The 17,655-nt window shown below is 42.8% G+C and overlaps 2 protein-coding genes across 4 annotated transcripts in view; one reads left to right on the plus strand and one right to left on the minus strand.

Moving 5' to 3' along the window:
* The window catches only part of LOC119646237 (putative odorant receptor 92a), a 93,115-nt gene that overhangs the window by 63,969 nt on the left and 11,491 nt on the right, over window positions 1-17,655 (plus strand). Inside the window, exon 1 of one of the 3 annotated variants that reach the window (XM_038046629.1) lies at window positions 3,453-3,574. The exons of 1 other annotated variant lie outside the window; for it this stretch is intronic. In XM_038046629.1, coding sequence (XP_037902557.1) covers window positions 3,549-3,574 — 26 coding nt within the window. In that variant the 5' untranslated portion in view covers window positions 3,453-3,548. Of the gene's footprint in view, window positions 1-3,452; window positions 3,575-15,817; window positions 16,622-17,655 lie in introns of those variants that run through there. One more of the 3 variants, XM_038046627.1, reaches the window with a different exon arrangement.
* LOC119646238 lies at window positions 1,733-3,178 on the minus strand. The gene is made up of 3 exons (XM_038046630.1): window positions 2,192-3,178; window positions 1,994-2,127; window positions 1,733-1,927 (listed from the first exon to the last, which is right to left on the minus strand). Exons 1-3 carry the CDS (start codon window positions 3,046-3,048, stop codon window positions 1,752-1,754), a joined length of 1,167 nt encoding a protein of 388 aa, XP_037902558.1. The 5' UTR covers window positions 3,049-3,178; the 3' UTR covers window positions 1,733-1,751.

Below are 17,655 nucleotides of genomic sequence, written 5' to 3' on the forward strand. Positions count from 1 at the left end.
TGGGTTCCCGGGCATAGGAACATAGAGAGGAATAAGTGGGCTGACGGATTGGCCAGGTGAAGCTCTGCTCTTGGCACTCCTTCGGCGAATACAGTCGGTGTTCCGCTGGTGGCTGTCGGGGGCCGAGTCGACTCGCATTACCTAGCAACCGCGGGCCTAAGATGACGAAGGCTTAGCTGTGCCAAGTCAAGGAGAATTTGGCCCGCTTATAACATAGCCCGATCACGAGAGCTCCTTTGCCGGACGCCTGCAAATGCATTCAAGATTACGGCGCTCTGCACGGGGCACTGGCCCATAGGGGACCATGCCGCTAGGCTCGGCATACCCTACAATTCGCATTACCCTCATGCACTTTCTCTGCGATTGCCCAGCTCTAGCTAGAGTCAGGCTACGTACACTAGCTAAACCATTCCTTGGGGACCTCAGAGAGATTTCTAGTGCAGGATGGGAGAGCTGCTTCCTTTCGTGAATGCTATGGGCCGGCTCTGAACATCCGATCTGGCTAGACTTTGTCTCCCTGCTGCCATAATAGCAGTCACGGTCTTAGGAGTTTTTGGCATCAAAACGGCGCACCAAAGCACTAATTGGGCTTCTCGGAGCGGTCACTGATACCTACCTACCTACCATCAAATATTGAACTCGGGCATAATACCAATTTTTGCTGATCAATGTATTTAATGTAACGTCTAATTGTATAAAAGAGGGAAACTAATCACTGCCATCAAGTTTGTAATTGAACACGCGCGAGAACGGTCGCAAAAATAAACTTATTAGAAATTGAAGTGATTGTTGGCTGCATTTATTTTTTTTTACAATCGAGAACGAAATCCCAATAGCATCAACGAATGCAAATGCAATATCAAAACGCACCATCAGTTCTGATATATGTGAATAAGACACATAAACAGTAGCAGTAACCATTTTTGAACAACAAAACTAATTTGCACACCACATTTTCAATTGTTTATACTCATCAAGGTACTTGTTATTTCAAATTCGCGTAAAAAACAGGTAACAAGTGTACTGACTAAATTTCTTCAACCAAAAAATAAGTCTCTTTTACCAATATTACTAACTCAAGTAGTAACAAATTGGTTTGACGATGCTGGACTAATTTTCAGTGGATATCGAAAGTACACGTGAATCCACTCGACTATAGGACAAATCTGTTAGTTACCCATTTTTGGTAACTTAATTTCAAAAAAGCAAATACGTAGAACACTTACAATTGAAAAAACTTAACTAAGATAACCCTTAAAAATTAAATAAGCTTAAAATTGAAACTTAATTTTATTGACCTTCGCGTAGATAGCAGTTAGATTTATAGACTAAACTATTTTCTGTTGTTGAGTACTTTTCTAGTAGTTCCGAATCTGCAGCATTTATTCGTCTTAGCACATAAAAATTTCGTCTGTTTACGACTAGATATTTGAAGTGGTGTAAAAGGAACGTACTTACAAGTGATGTCTCTGCTTTGGAATAGATGCCGCTTACGTGTCGATGCTGACCTGTACGATTAGTAAATTAGTCAGCATTCCACTTTCACGCGTCTTTATAAATGGTTAAACCCTACCGAAATCAACCTACCTTTGATAACTTCCTCATCTCGTCATCCACAAAGACTGAGAGCGGAATCACGTTTCTACATTTTTTCGATCTTATGATTCTAGGAGAATGAAAAATGAAAACTTAACAATAAAGATGAAAACTGAAAATTTAAACTACCATAAAATTGTGTTGCAACAAATCGTCTAGAATTTATATTGGAACTTATTACATTCTGACTTAGGTACTGGCTTAGGATATTCTATTGGTCTCTTTAGCAACAAATTAAGCAACTTCTGCGTTTCGATTTCGGGAAGAGCGAGATCAATGTCCAGACAGAACTGCATGATCTCGGAACAAGCGCGTAAGTCTCGACGCCAGTCTGAAATACAAAGAGGAGCACAAATTAGGAGTTGATTTTATAAGATGGAAGGATAAGGAAACAAACATTGGTAGTTGAACAGCATTTTCAAAGAACTGCTGCAGGCTTGCTTGTTGTCGTATTGCAGAAACAGTTGAATGAGGCGATGGACAGCGTCCACGTCGTGATGGGATAGAAAATTGTAGCAAAGTGAGGGGGCTCTGTAAATCAGAACAAGTTATTCTGTTAGAGATTAATTTAAAAGAATGTTTACTCATGCATTACCTCCTGCCTATCATACTCCGCAGCGATTCATATTTTTCAAACAGTTCAGTTGCCACTTGTTGATCGCTAAACCATTGGCTGGAAAATGTGTTTTTCCAAACACAAGCTATTAAGAAGGTCTCATCGAATTCCTGATGAATGTCCTCTGCTGCTCTTGTAAGTGACACAAGGACTGCTTCGCTTTTGGTGCCGATCGTCTCATTTGCTATTGTGCGGAAAGTTTCACGTAGACACTTGCGATTTCGGACCTGCATACGGTATCCTCTGGTGAGTGTCGAAAGAGCCGAGTCCACGTTCCCACTTCTCCATAATGCCAATGACTGGTGCGGCAGGAAGTGACAAAGGTTTTTGAAAAAGGACTCGTTGACTTTCTCGAAGACTAGGGAGAGGTCCACAATCGTTTCCACTTGTGGAATACACGTAAGAAAATCCAAGCACCGGGTAAGGACCTCTTTCGACGGGAGCCTTTGGTAGGCAATACACTGCTTAATCACGTAATTGAAATCGTGCACACACTCTTCCTCTACGATCCCTGATAAGACATTGTCTAGCTGAATTTGTGACAGAGCCCGAATATCGACGCATAACTCTGGTTTTCGAATAGCCTCCAAATCCCGGGAGAAGCTTTTCGCGAAATGATTTATACTTTTGAATACTCGGTCCTTGACGACGACTTTCTCTTGTTGAAAGGATTCACGTTGCAATTCCCACTTTATTGCCTTTTTCTCTACTAATTCACTGGTAAAACTGTCGATCTGATCGACCCGTGTTGACTTCTGGAGCGATGGCCATAAACTCCGGAGAATTTTACCGTGAAGGAGGCTATTGATAGGAGCCAACTTCAACGGTACGGCCATCGTGTGGTTATTTGCTCTTATTCAAAACCAACAAAGGATGTTTCAAGCGTTCACATAATACAACGCGCAGTTTAGAAGCCGAACACTCAAGCGAATGTTATGTCAACTTTCACGGAAATGAGGTTATGGCACCAGAGACTCTCCGTATAACAGCTGATGCACATAACGCAGGTTAAAGTGGCGCGAAATTCAGAAAAAGGATCATAAACAAATTGGGAAACCGCAAGCTTGATGCTTCCGGCACAGTATATTTACCCAGCAGAACCAAAGACAGGACTTTAAAGATGATTATTGCAATGGATATTAGTGACTGAATTATGGTTCTAAATTCTTCTGTAAGTAGCTTGGTGGAAGCAAAGCAAAACACGCGTATCAGTCTTGGCAATTGATCTATGTTTTATATTTTTACTCTTTTGATTTTGTTTTCGCGCATGAGTATTTTGAAAAAGTTTTGTTGGGTTTGAGTCATTTATTTTTTGATAATGAAACAATAAGTGCAAATGTTAAGTGTAGTAAAAATCATTGGGTAAGTGGAACTACTATACAGTTTATGATTGTACAAATTTCAATGGTGGATAGTTCTACTTGTTTGAAGAAAATTGGTCCCTGAAAAGGGCACTCTATCTTTTACCGTTACAGAATTATAGCGGTTTTCGTGAATAATGGCGAAGAACCTGACCTAACAAAGTCACAATTTTCCACTCCCTCAATAATTTAACACATTTAACATTACATACGTAAAACTTCTTATGAAAGCATATTTTTTTTTTAAATGGAAAAGTCAACTTCATTTCGAAAATATAACTGTTTAAATTTAAAGAAATTTCAAAATCGATTTTTTAGTTTCAATACATATTGAAATTTAGATAAATGGGATTATTTTCCCGCGGTCCACTGCGTGCATTGTCCTCAGTGTTCATTTCACTTCGTTTAAATTTAGCAAACTATTATACTTCTCAACGGTTGGTTTTCCTAGTGCAAAACCCGAATAATGTTTATCATTATCTTATATAAAACATTTGATTGGACATTTGTCCTAGCACGTAATATATGCATATATACAAAATTCATTTTCGCATGATACTGACATTCAAAGTTTAAAATTTCCACAGAAGCTACAATTTTCCGATTTCCATGAAACTTGGCAGGATCATGCTTTATGTTATAGACAGACGGACAGGCAGACAGTAAATCGATTTTAATAAGATTTTGTTTTACACAAAACCTTAAAAACAATACTTTGCTCTATGAATATCTAACAATGACAAATACTAACTTATGTTCTATTATATATAATAGCTACACTGGCCCAAAAATAAATTACTCAAATCGGAAAAAAAATTCAAAAAGCTCATGCGCGAAAACAAAATCAAAAGGGTTTTATTCTATATTTGTACTCTATGTATGTGTGTACCTAAGTCCTTACTTCTTAAGAATCATTCATCTTCCTGTAGAGTGTCAAAAATTCTTTGGAGGATACTTTTCTTCAACGCGGATAAAATTTCGCATCTTGCTAAGAACCCAAGTTATCAAAGAATACATGACAGGCAAGATCATTGTCTTGTACAGTAAGAGCTTTGACGTGATTTTGTAAGTTGAAATAGGCTCTGCTGGCTGCTAGTAACCATGCGCGCCATACTTGTTATCGGTGGTGATTTTCGACCCTAGTTGGGAGAAATTATAAACAATTTCAGCCTGAATTGGTGCAGATATTTTTTGTAAACATCATGTCCTGACAGGAATTGCATAAGATGGTAGTTAATCTCGCCGTGTCGTCGTTGGATCAAAGTATGGGTCCAGTGACCCCTCTACGAGTCATCCCACAGTTGCTGCCACTTTTCCAGGGACTCTCGCTTTGCCGCCTTTCGGTATTCTGTATCCTTTTCATCATCATCAACGGCGCAACAACCGGTATCCGGTCTAGGCCTGCCTTAATAAGGAACTCCAGACATCCAGGTTTTGCGCCGAGGTCCACCAATTCGATATCCCTAAAAGCTGTCTGGCGTCCTGACCCACGCCATCGCTCCATCTTAGGCAGGGTCTGCTTCGTCTTCTTTTTCTACCATAGATATTGCCCTTATAGACTTTCCGGGTGGGATCATCCTCATCCATACGGATTAAGTGACCCGCCCACCGTAACCTATTGAGCCGGATTTTATCCACAACCGGACGGTCATGGTATCGCTCATAGATTTCGTCATTGTGTAGGCTACGGAATCGTCCATCCTCATGTAGGGAGCCAAAAATTCTTCGGAGGATTCTTCTCTCGAACGCGGCCAAGAGTTCGCAATTTTTCTTGCTAAGAACCCAAGTTTCCGAGGAATACATGAGGACTGGCAAGATCATAGTCTTGTACAGTAAGAGCTTTGACCCTATGGTGAGACGTTTCGAGCGGAACAGTCTTTGTAAGCGGAAATAGGCTCTGTTGGCTGACAGCAACCATGCGCGGATTTCATCATCGTAGTTGTTATCGGTTGTGATTTTCGACACTAGGTAGGAGAAATTGTCAACGGTCTCAAAGTTGTATTCTCCTATCCTTATTCTTCTTCGTGTTTGTGTTTGACCAGTGCGGTTTGATGTTGTAGGTTGATTCGTCTTCGGTGCTGACGTTGCCACCATATATTTTGTCTTGTCTTCATTGATGTGCAGCCCAACATTTCGCGCCGCCTGCTCGATCTGGATGAAGGCAGTTTGTAAATCTCGGGTGGTTCTTCCCATGATGTCGATATCGGCAGCATAGGCCAGTAGTTGGGTGGACTTAAAGAGGATCGTACCCCTTGCATTTACCTCGGCATCACGGATCACTTTCTCGAGGGCCAGGTTAAAGAGGACGCATGATAGCGCATCCCCTTGTCGTAGACCGTTGTTGATGTCGAATGGTTTTGAGAGTGATCCTGCTGCTTTTATCTGGCCTCGCACATTGGTCAGGGTCAGCCTAGTCAGTCTTATTAATTTCGTCGGGATACCGAATTCTCTCATGGCCGTGTATAGTTTTACCCTGGCTATGCTATCATAGGCGGCTTTAAAGTCGATGAACAGATGGTGCAACTGTTGTCCATATTCCAACAGTTTTTCCATCGCTTGCCGCAGAGAGAAAATTTGATCTATTGCTGATTTGCCTGGAGTGAAGCCTCTTTGGTATGGGCCAATGATGTTCTGGGCGTATGGGGCTATCCGGCCTAGCAAGATAGTGGAGAATATCTTATAGATGATACTCAGCAACGTGATACCTCTATAATTGCTGCACTGTGTGATATCTCCTTTTTTATGTATGAGACAGATAATGCCTCGTTGCCAATAGTCAGACATTGATTCGCTGTCCCATACCTTGAGCACAAGTTGATGAACCACTTGGTGTAACTGGTCGCCTCCATATTTAACCAATTCGGCTGTAATTCCATCGGCTTCTGGCGACTTATGATTTTTTAGCCGATGAATTGCACGGACTGTTCCTCCTAAACTTTGTGGTGGCAGTATTTGTCCGTCGTCTTCAGTTGGCGGGACCTCCAACTCGCCGATGTTCTGGTTGTTCAGTAGCTCATCAAAGTACTCACCTCATCGCTCTAATATGCCCATTCTGTCCGAAATCAGATTTCCCTCTTTGTCTCGGCAGAATGAGCATCGAGGTGTATAAGGCTTCATCCTGCTGACTTATTGGTAAAACTCCCGCGCCTGGTGCGGTTGCTTCCTGTACTTTTCTAGTTCATAGACTTGTTGGTTCTCCCAGGCTTCCTTTTTCCGTCTGTGAAGTGGCTTCTCCACTCGACGGAGTTCGTGATAAGTCTCTGCGCGTGCCCGCGTTCTTTGAGAATGCAACATTACTCGGTATGCAGCATTCTTCCGTTCCGTTGCTAGCTTACATTCATCGTCAAACCAGCGGTTCCGACTCCTTTTGCGGCTGGGGCCAAGTATGTTTGTGGCCGTATCCATGATAACGTTCTTCAGGTGATTGTGAAGATCATTTGTTGATGCTTCATCTCCATGTCCTCTGTTGACTGCGGTTATTGCGGCATCAATTTCCCTCTTATAGGTGTCGCGAAGGGTTGTGTTGTGGATGGCTTCAGTGTTCACTCTCACCTGATTGTCAGAGGGGATTCTAGGTGGTATCGTTATTCGAGCTCGGAGCACCATGCCAACGAGATAGTGATCCGAGTCTATATTGGCCCCCCTATATGTTCTGACATTCATCAAGGCTGAGAGGTGGCGGCGTTCGATCAACACGTGGTCAATTTGGTTGAAAGTGGTCCCGTCTGGAGAGGCCCACGTATGTTTGTGGACCGCTTTCCGCGCAAACCAGGTACTTCCAACAACCATTTCGTGTGACCCTGCTAATTGAATAGTCCGCAGTCCGTTATCATTTGTTTTTTCGTGTAAGCTATGGGAGCCAACGTATCGCCTGAATACGGGCTCCTTCCCTACTTGGCTGTTAAAATCCCCAAGTATGATTTTGATATCATATCTGGGACAGGCTTCGAGGGTTCGTTCTACTGCCTCGTAGAAGGTATCCTTCTCCGACTCTGCAGTCTCCTCTGTAGGGGCGTGAACGTTTATGAGGCTTATATTTCTAAACTTGCCTCGCAAGCGCAGAGTGCATAGCTGTTCGCTTATGTTTTCAAAGCCGATAACAGCAGGTTTCATTTTTTGGCTGACTAAGAAACCTACTCCGAGCACATGGTTTACTGGATGACCGCTATAATATATAGTGTAGTGACTCTTCTCCAGGAAACCGGTCCCTGTCCATCGCATATCTTGCAACGCTGTTATATCAGCCCTATATTGGGACAGGGTATCGGCTAGCTGCTCGTCAGCTTCATCTCTGTACAGGGAGCCCACGTTCCATGAGAAAATGCGCAAATCGTTATTCCGTGTTCGTTGCCGGGTCCGTCGTTTTAAAATCCGTCCTGTCCGAGGCTCCTGTTGTGGCTTCGTAACAAGTTGTTTTCTGTGCAGAGTTGTCAGCCCTACCCAACCCCCAACCTGGAGGACCAGTTGGTACAATTTGTCCCGTTTTTAGGCGCGGGAGACTCGCCTTCATCCTTCTCTGTCTGCAGCTTTTCGTTAAGAAAGAGCTCCCAGCGGTCACCACGTGGAGGTGGAGATAGGGTTTGGTAGTAGAGCTGTTGGTGTTAGTTCAGCAGGCATTTCCCAGGTTTTATGCTCCATCGTGGGTACCAATGCACGTTTCGCCCTGGGACCTATACTACCCTTTGACCACCCGTACAGGCAGCGTGCCTCAAAAGTCAGGTTGTTTCGCGACGACAACCACGGCTAGATCATCAGCGAAACCGATTATCGTGGCCTCTTTTGGCGCGGGAAGGACAAGGACCCCATTGTACATCACATTTCACAGGAGAGGACCCAGCACTGAGCCCTGTGGTACTCCTGTGGTGACGGTGTACTGATTGGATCAATCATCCGCATCGTACCGAAGTGTCCTTTCCGAAAGGTAATTCTCCAGGGATGATTTTGGGCACCTCACATCCGAAACAAAAATACGTTGGAACGTCGCATGGGAGACTAGTGATCACGAGGAACTTTCCATTTGGAACTTGAAATTGGAATAAATGGGTAAAAAAAAATCGGGCGGTATGATGATGGATGTCTTGGGTGCTTATTCGGCTTCGGGAGCAAAATAAATGTTTGCCTCTTCCAACAGCCGGTGAAAACTCCTTCTACCATGCATGTTTCAAATACGCTGATGAAACAGTTGGGTCTGGTCTTAATAGTGAGTTAGAGTAAGAGTAAGTAAGAGAGTAAGAGTAAGAGTTCTATTGGGAACAGTATCCAGACCGGGAGCGTTGTTATCGTCAATTCTCCGGCAAATTTGCGCGAGTTCCTCTTCAGTTACCGCAGGTATGATGTAGACGTGCAATGTTTGCTTGTGTTTTTTGCGGTCCACTTTATCCGGGGGGAATAGCGCCTTCACGACATCGAGTGAAAGATGCGGGCAGGTTAATTGTGCTTTTCGCCCTCTCATCTTCTTCATAACCACCCTGTACGCTATTCCCCAGGTTCTGTGCAAAGTTCCTTCAAGCATTTCGTATAGTCTACCTCGAAGGTTTACATATATTTGTCGTTTTTCGTCGAAGTCCGGTCTTTCGCTAGATCGTTGGCAGATCCTTCTAGCTCGAAAACGTGGAGCCTGCAACTCCGCGATCTCTTCATTCCACCAATAGTTTGATCGCCTTGCGAGGGCTCGCCGCCTTGGCACAGCAGTGTCGCATGATCTCGTTATGCGTCTTTTCCTTTCGCTCTATCTTTTCAGAAGCCACACCACCGAGAATTTGGCCTCCCAATAGCATCTATATGAATACATCCTCATAAAGCCTTGCACCGACCAGCCCCGGTTTCCAGCTCCGCGGGAACGCACATCGCATATGCCAGATAGACTATTGAACTCGACCCTGTCCCACGAAAAGTGGAAACATTTCCCGTATTTGCAAGCACCATGGTTAACTCCGCGAAAGTCTCGAGCAGGATACGGTTCCTGATGTTCGTAGTGCGACTGCCCGAATCACTCGCTATGATCTTGGGCTTTCGACTTCTTGCATCTGAGACTAGCATACCTAGCATTCCTTCAAAATCTGCTATCGTCGCGCTTGTTGTAGCATAGCAACTATATAAGTAGATACCAGCTATTTTTGCCCCGACAAATCCACCTTTTGGAAACTCCACCACTTCATTAATGGCTTGATTTCCACACGTCCATATTACCGCCTTGCCAGTTACATTTGTAGTCCAGGCACCATTCTTATTATTGCGGTAAGGCTTGCTTATTATGTTAGCTTCGATTCTGTTTTAATAGATGGTCTGCCAGAGAAGGTTTTCAGCTGCCTCAACTTCAATCAACCGCATTTTTTTACTGCAACCAAGGCTCTCCTAAACACTAGGCACCTGCTGCTACCTGCAACCTGAAGACAGTCGACGCCATTTTTTCCCCTGCACTCCCTGAACATATGACCTTCTCCCCTATATTTTCTGCATATTTTTGACTTATCACAGTCATTTCATATCGGTGCATTTCGCCGCTATGTGGCCAAATTCCAGGCATCTAAAGCAGCGCTTGAGGGGCACCAGCCCCCTGAGTCGGCAAAAGACTCAAACTATTTTTATTTTACCAGTTTGAACGCTGCTTCAGCTGATGAGCTTATAGTTGCCGTTTGCATGCCTCCGTATGCCTTCCTCAGTTCTCTGATTGCGGAATCTTGTAAACCAAGTGGTCCGAACTGCTTTTCAAAGGTGTCGTGAATATCCTCCTTGGTCGTTCTTTCATCAATGTCCTTACATTGTATAACAATTTTCTGGTTTCTGGTTTCTGGTCCGTACTTGTGCCTCTTCTCATAAGGACTTCTTCACCTTTGGTCTGAACTGTGGGTGGATTTACGTAGAATATAATTCGTCTAATGAGTTGTCTCTGCCCTGATACGAAACCGTAGCCGTCTTCGTCCTTTTTTTCTTTCGGAACTTTGGGTGTTAAACTCAAAAAGAGGAGTCCGTGGACCATAAAGAGTGGGAGTAAGTTGCTCTCCATTTGGTCCGATCCGGCATCAAGTGGATACAGACTTAGGACTTCCAAATTCCTAAAAAAAAAGTTCTTCATCTTGCCGAGGAAATTTTCAACCGTTTTGCCCGGACACTTCTTCAGTTCCAACATCTCCTTTTTGGGAGCGTTTGATTCGGCTGATGTTTTCTTTAAGGTCCATCAGCCCAGGATTGGATTTGACATTCCTGAGTATGTCAGCATAAATCATATCACTTTTTTTCGAAATGGTAATCAATTCGGGTCGTAATCTACTTTCATGTGTCGCATTTTGCCTTCCGCCAACCTTGGTCCATGCTTCCTTGGTTCGTTTCTGGGGCTTTACCTCTCTTGGGTCGATTGAAGCCAGCACCGCCGTTTCCACGACTTTGGTCACTTTGTTTTCCTTCTCCTTTGTCAGTATGTTAAGAGGCCTTTTTGCCTTTTCGTGTCCTGCGAGGACCCGAAAGAATCGCTCGCGCTCTCTGTCCGTCTGTCTGCCTGTCTGTTTGTCTGTCACACGTATCTTTCTCGGAAGCGATTATAATGATTCACACCAAATTTAGTGGAAAGATGGAAACTGTGAACGCTCACGCATACATGCAAAAGGGGGTGTAAATTTTGTTTTCATCAAATATAGTCATGAAGGGTATCAAATGAAAGGTTTCGGGTAGTACTTTCCGAAGCCGAACTTAGTTTTGACATTTGTTGGAAAGGTGGTGTGTGCGGGGGGGGGGGGGGTCGAAAGTGATCATATCTTTAACGGAATCACAAACAATTCAAGCGAAATATTTGAAAAAATTCAAGAAGCTGCCATTATATAGTGTCCATTCTCCGAAAAACCCCCCATACTGATATCTATTCAAAACAAAGTTAATAATAGTATATTACTATAAGTTTTAGTAATTACTGCAAAGCCCCCTTAAGTTCATTCTAGCACCACGGCGACAATGTAGGGTATAACATAATATATTCATATATTGCCTGCCACATGTTAATGGGAAAATGCACACAAAAAACCTTTATAAAAGTAAATAAAAGAGATACAAAAAACCTTTCATACCTGAAGCGTCCAGTTTCCGGTTTCCCGGCTTGTTTGTTTTCATTTGACCAGGGCTGTTTGCCACCATGTGTCTTGTCTTGCCTTTATTAAAGTGCTCCCAAGATCTCACGACGTTCGCCACTTGTTCAATCTGGGTGAAGGAAGTTTGTAAATCTGGTGTCGTTCTGTCCATTGCGTTAATATTGTCAGCATAGACCGATGGACTTCAAGAGGAAGGTGCCTCTTAGATTTCCATTAGTTTGACGGATGATGTCTTGGGCCATTGTTGATGGTGACAGATCTAGAGGGTGAAGTTGCTGTTTTTATTATATCTCAAACGTTGATCAAGGTCAACCTAGTTTCTCTAATTCATTTTTCTCTATACATCGAATTCTTTCATGGTCACATCAACTTTATCCTAGCTATGTTATCATATGCTTAAGGCCGCAGTCAATGGAATGATGGTGAAACTGATGTCCTTATTGCATCAGTTTTTCCATTGATTGCTGAGTATAGAAAATATGATCTGTAATTGATGTGGCTAGAGTGAAACCTTGGTATGGATTGATGATGTTGGAGAATATTTTACAGATGCAAGTCAGCATCGCAATACTTCTATATTTATTGCACTGAGTAATTTTCTTTTCCTTCAGCCTTTGTTCCGTTCCCAAGCGGGGTTGGTTCGTCGTGATAGGTTTCGTAACTTTGCTTTATCAAAAGCCTGATCTGGATGCAATCGAGAGGCTTTTAAATCCCCATCCGGCGTATCAAACCATCGTTATTTCGGCCGGCCTTTTGGTCGCTTACCATCGACTTCAATGTTCAGACCAATCTTGGAAAGTGCACTCTCGTTAGCGGGAATTACGTGACCATACCATCGAAGACGCCTGTCTCGCAGTTTTTCCACGGTCGGTGCAACCCCATATAGGTCACGGATATCCTCATTTCGAATGTGATTAAAACGTGCCACGCCACTAGTCCAATGCAACATCTTTGTCTCCTTTACCGCTAGGCGCCATTCATTGTCTTTTATAGTCGGCCAACATTCAGAACCATAGAGAGCGACAGGATGGATGACATTGCGGTAAATTTTAGATTCGAGACGTTCGTTGCACTGCGTGATATTCTCCTTTCTCTGCATGCGGCAGATGATACCTCGCTACCTTGCTAGTTATCAGGCATGGATTTGCTGTTCTAGATCTTGAGCATAGATTGATGAACCTCTTGGTGTAGTTGGTCACCTCCACATTTAACGTTTATGATTCTTAAGCTAATAAATTGCAAACACCGTTTTCGCAATGGTGCATTTATCCATCGTCTTCAGTCCAATAGCGGGACCTTCAGCTCACTAATATTCTGCTATTAAGCAGTTTTTCAGTTCTCAACAGAATGAGCATCGGGGTGTATATGAGTTTACCCTGCTGATTTGTTGGTAAAACTATCACGCTTGGTGTGCTAACATCCAGTACTTATCGGTTGTACAGACCTGTTGGTTCGCTCAGCCTTTCTTTTCCTGTCTTTGGAATCATTTCTCTGCTCGGCGGAGTTTGCTGTAAATCTTGGAGCGCGCGCGGTAGAATGTACTTCCCTTTTGTTGCTCTATAAAATTTACTTGCTTAAATGTTTGCTCATGGCTTTATTATATGTGTCTTCTTTATGACATGGCCGGTGTTGCATTTGTTACTATCCAACGTACTCTTAAGCGCTGTTTCTCACACAGAAGTGTTGAAGTTCAACTACAACTACATTGCTGGCTGTCCAACTACTTTCTATGGAAAGCGGTTAGGAGTCGTGGTTTTGAGGTTTTTTCAACCTCTTATGTGCTCTCTGTACTAGATTAGTAATGCACAAAGCACTACCGGCCGCGCCTTCCTTCTTTCTAAGAGCTCCTCCTCCGGTTATTGGCGGGTTTCCTAACGATTTGGGTGCCCCTTAACCAAGTAGAGTAACTGCCACCCCAAATGCCTCCTGATCTTGCTACTACCTTTCAGTTGACGAGACACCGTGGAACATACTTCAGTGGGTGTTGCTTGCGCTTGGTGTCGTGCTCTGATACTCAAGCGTGATCGCCTTACGTTTAGTGACCGCTGGGGCTATGTCGCTAATTTTGAGGTTTTTCTTCAGCACGTTCGGGGTTGGTCTGGGCAACGAAGATAGTATACCGTCCGTGTACTCGGATGTTAGAAGAGCTTTGAGCGCTCTATGTGGCAAAAGAAAACAAATGATTATGGCTCTTACCGCCGGGGAATGACCACGGCTACTCCAACTTCCTAGATAAGCGTTTATCTAAAAGAACAATTGAGTATTCATTGTTTTCCACAATGCTTTCAAGAATAACGGCTTCTCCTGTTTTTTAGGTGGGTAGTCTGTATTCTAGCCATAAGATAGTGCGTAATTACTAATTAATTACAATTAAAATAAATATGCGATATGCAGTTGGGATTTTAAGGAGAAAGCTAAGTACGTTGATGACTTATTAACTGGACCTGAGTTGACTCGAAATACTGAGAAGCCGGCAAGGGGCCAGGTGAATCACATATTTCGAAACCAGTACTTACCTAGTGGAAGTGCTTACGAAAAATTGTCCTTGTGACGTTTGAATACTATTTTTCCGCTTAGGCTAACATTTGGAATTTGTTTAAAATATCGAGTATAAGAGGTTTGTCAACAATCGGTTTATTGTTTTTTTTTTCGACAGTTACGATCTTGCAAGGTCTGCCACGTATAGCTGGCTATTCATGGTCGGTACTCATGCATACAGACCAATCGTATCAACAGGATGTGTGGGACCCAAAGGTTTCCACTATAGCTTTATTGGACTATGACCCGATTCACACTCTTGCACTCCTCGACCTTCAAGTATTGATCAATAATTTGCAATGGAACACAATCTGCCAAGATGGTCGACGAGTGCGTCGCCCCAAGAGCGCCTGGCGCAAAATTGTAGAGGACTAGAAGGTAAGGATCTCGGGAAGTTCTAGAAGAAGTTGAAGCGCATTTCAGTGGATCGGATACGATCGTGGGTAGGCGTCGTTGAAACGCTATGCTCCATCAAGGAGTGAACGCAATCGTATATAATATATAGTATAGTGGCTATCCTCCAGAAAGACGGTCTGTGTCGAATACATTTCTTGCGATACGGTGAAATCATATTGAGACAGGATATCGACTAATTGCAGTTCATTTGTGAATTTGCACAAGGAGCGCACGTTCCGCGCGAAAATGTGCAAATTGTTTGTCCTCTTTCTCTGTCAGGCACGTCGTTGTGTATAGTCAGTCAGAGGCTTCTTTTGTGCCCTCGTAAAAACAGTCTCTTTGTGTAGGGTTGTAGGCCTTACTCAACTCGTAACCTGGAGTACCAGTTGGCAGATTTAGTCCCATTTTTAGGTGCGAGAGACCCGGCTATATCTTTTTCTTTTGCAGTTTTTCGTTAAGAAAAGCGATCACCGTTTTGTGATGGAGGTAGGATCGAGAACCAAAGCTTTTTGTCTTGGTTAAAGTATAGGTGGGTACTACTCCACGCTTTCCTCCAGGGTCCTATACTATCCTTTAACTGCCAGTTTGGCTTCCCAATTCATAAACCCTATCATATTAACTACAAGTGGATATCTTTACGAGTTTTTTTTAGAACAAAGATAAGATGTCGATAATAATCCATGTTAAAAATTTGTATTTTAGATATAAAGCAATTTGTATTTTAGATATAAAGCTGCGATAGGGAAAGGAAATATTTTTCTTTTTGATTTCGATTCTCAAGGACGAGACCATCTTGGGGAATCAATACTGAGACCTCCACGCTGCGTATATAGTATTTACGTCTTCTAACAAAACAGTTGTTTCGTTGTGGAAGACAAACAAGCTAAATTATTCAAAGACTTTTCGAATATGTAATCATCTGTGAAATCATATCCTATTGCTGAAATGTACTAGACATTTCCTTGTAGATATATTCAATATTTAGCCTATTAGTCACTCAAATTCATCGACTTTTCCTTTCTGATGTTGAACGGGATGTCGGTAACAGTTGAAAGACATAAATATACCTTTCAAACATTTAGAGTAGTTATTACGAAAATACCGAATACCGGGCATTACAAATGTTGGGGATGACAATTTGGGTAATGTACTTGACAGGCCTAATTTGTTTGTTTCCGGTATAAATACACTCAGAAAGAAGGTTTCCTCGTAGTTCCTTGTAAAATTGGCCATCAAGCAACAAATGCTGTAATGAGTTCGCCAGAGGGTTTGACTAAATTTCAAGATTTCACTCGGGTAGCTTTGAATATCTTTGCAACAGTTGGAATTGACCCTTTCGAAACTCTGCAGAATCATGGACTACTTTATAATTTTTTTAAATGGTTTATTTTTCATCTGGGACGTTGGAATATTGTTTATTCGGTTTTTGGCGAATTTGTATATCTCGTGAGCTCATTCGGACGTTCTGCAAGCTTCTTGGAAATTACTGCAGTAGCTCCTTGTATTGTGTTTTGTCTAAAAGTGTTGGGGAAGTTCCAAACAATTTTGCAAAATGCGAAACCTTTAACACATTGCGTTCGGGAATTGGAGAGCATCTTTCCACAGACAGTTGAAGTGCAAAATGAATTTTGTTTACAAAAATACGTGAAGCATATGAGAACGATTATTAAATATTATGTGATATTCTGCATGTCGGCCATTTGGGTGTTTAATTTGTATGAGGTGTGCTTTTCGGCATTTGAATATTATTTCGTGTCGGGTGCCTTCGAAAAGGACTTACCTTTTTTGATATGGTACCCATTCAGTACAGAGAACCATTGGGTTTATGGTGCTGTCTACTTTCACCAGAGTTACGCAGGATACGTGGCCGTTTGTGTGCTTGTGGGAACTGATTATGTGATGTGTTCGATTATTATTCAAATTATAATGCATTTCGACTACATATCGCGGCAGCTTTCAAATATGGTACCCATGGGAGATAATAAGGATGATATCCACTTGGCGAGGATTATAAAGCATCATATCAGAATTCTCAGGTAAATAGTTAAAATATTGTTGTATAGTAAACAGATGCGGATGAAATCTGTCTGTCTGTCTGCCATTTTTATAAGGAGGTAGAAATCTGGCCTCAAAACTCCAGTGTGTGGGATTTTTCCCGTTAAAACTGCTCCTAGATAGGCCGCACTCAGTTAATGTGCGCTACATAAGTTATGTAGCATTGATCCCCAAACTGGGATTGCATACAGCAAGACCGAACTCACCTCCTGGCTAAAACAGCCTACCGCGGACCTCCTATATTCGGCATCATCCTTGTCAGAATCATACTGGCGGAGGATGCCTTTTGGCAAATATACTCCACGTGCTGCTCAAGTATGTGATGGATAGTTTGGAAGTGATGATATGACTCCCAATTCTAATGCGAGTGAAATTTCTCTTACGGCGCTTGCTGATGAGGTCTGATTCCGTTTTCTCTATGAGTGCTAGCCCAGCGCTAGCCGACCAAGCCTCAACAGCACTGCTTCCTTCGCCTGAACACAACTCAGCATATCCGAGATGCTTTACAACCAAACCCAATGCAATGTTGTCGACATAGCCCGCCACCTTGGCCTCCTCCGTCACCGGAAAATTAACAACATTGTTGTACATGATGTTCCACAGTTGTGGTGCCAGCATCCTGTGGAAACGACGTATTCCCAAGATCCATCCTCGGTATCACAGCAGAGCGTCCATTCTCGCAAGCAGTTGCCTACAATTGTAGCGAGATAGGTGGGAACATCAATCGTCACCAGGGACTTGCGTATGCGACTTCAATTGACCGAATTGGATCCCCTTTTTACGTGTAGGGTTACTACCACGCAATATTTGCACCCAAATTGGTTACAACAATGGTTGATCTGGCTTTACGAAACCCATACTATTGACCTGAGAGGCCTCCTTGGCTTTCAACGATCGGTATTAATCTATTATAGATTACCCATTCCAGCATTTTATCCATAGTGCCTAGAATACATATGGATCTATAGTAGGATGACTCACCCGGCGGGATGCAACAGTACCAATTTCTGCAATT

Source organism: Hermetia illucens, chromosome 1 (genome assembly GCF_905115235.1).
Source record: "Hermetia illucens chromosome 1, iHerIll2.2.curated.20191125, whole genome shotgun sequence".
NCBI classification, from domain to species: Eukaryota; Metazoa; Arthropoda; class Insecta; order Diptera; family Stratiomyidae; genus Hermetia; species Hermetia illucens.

Excerpts from the sequence above, each read along its gene's own strand:
- LOC119646238 (XM_038046630.1), bottom strand. The coding sequence starts at position 3,048 with ATGGCCGTACCGTTGAAGTTGGCTCCTATCAATAGCCTCCTTCACGGT. Across the intron at positions 2,128-2,191 it reads CGGAGTATGATAGGCAGGAG|AGCCCCCTCACTTTGCTACA; the intron begins GTAATGCATGAG and ends TCTGATTTACAG. Across the intron at positions 1,928-1,993 it reads AATGCTGTTCAACTACCAAT|ACTGGCGTCGAGACTTACGC; the intron begins GTTTGTTTCCTT and ends TTTGTATTTCAG.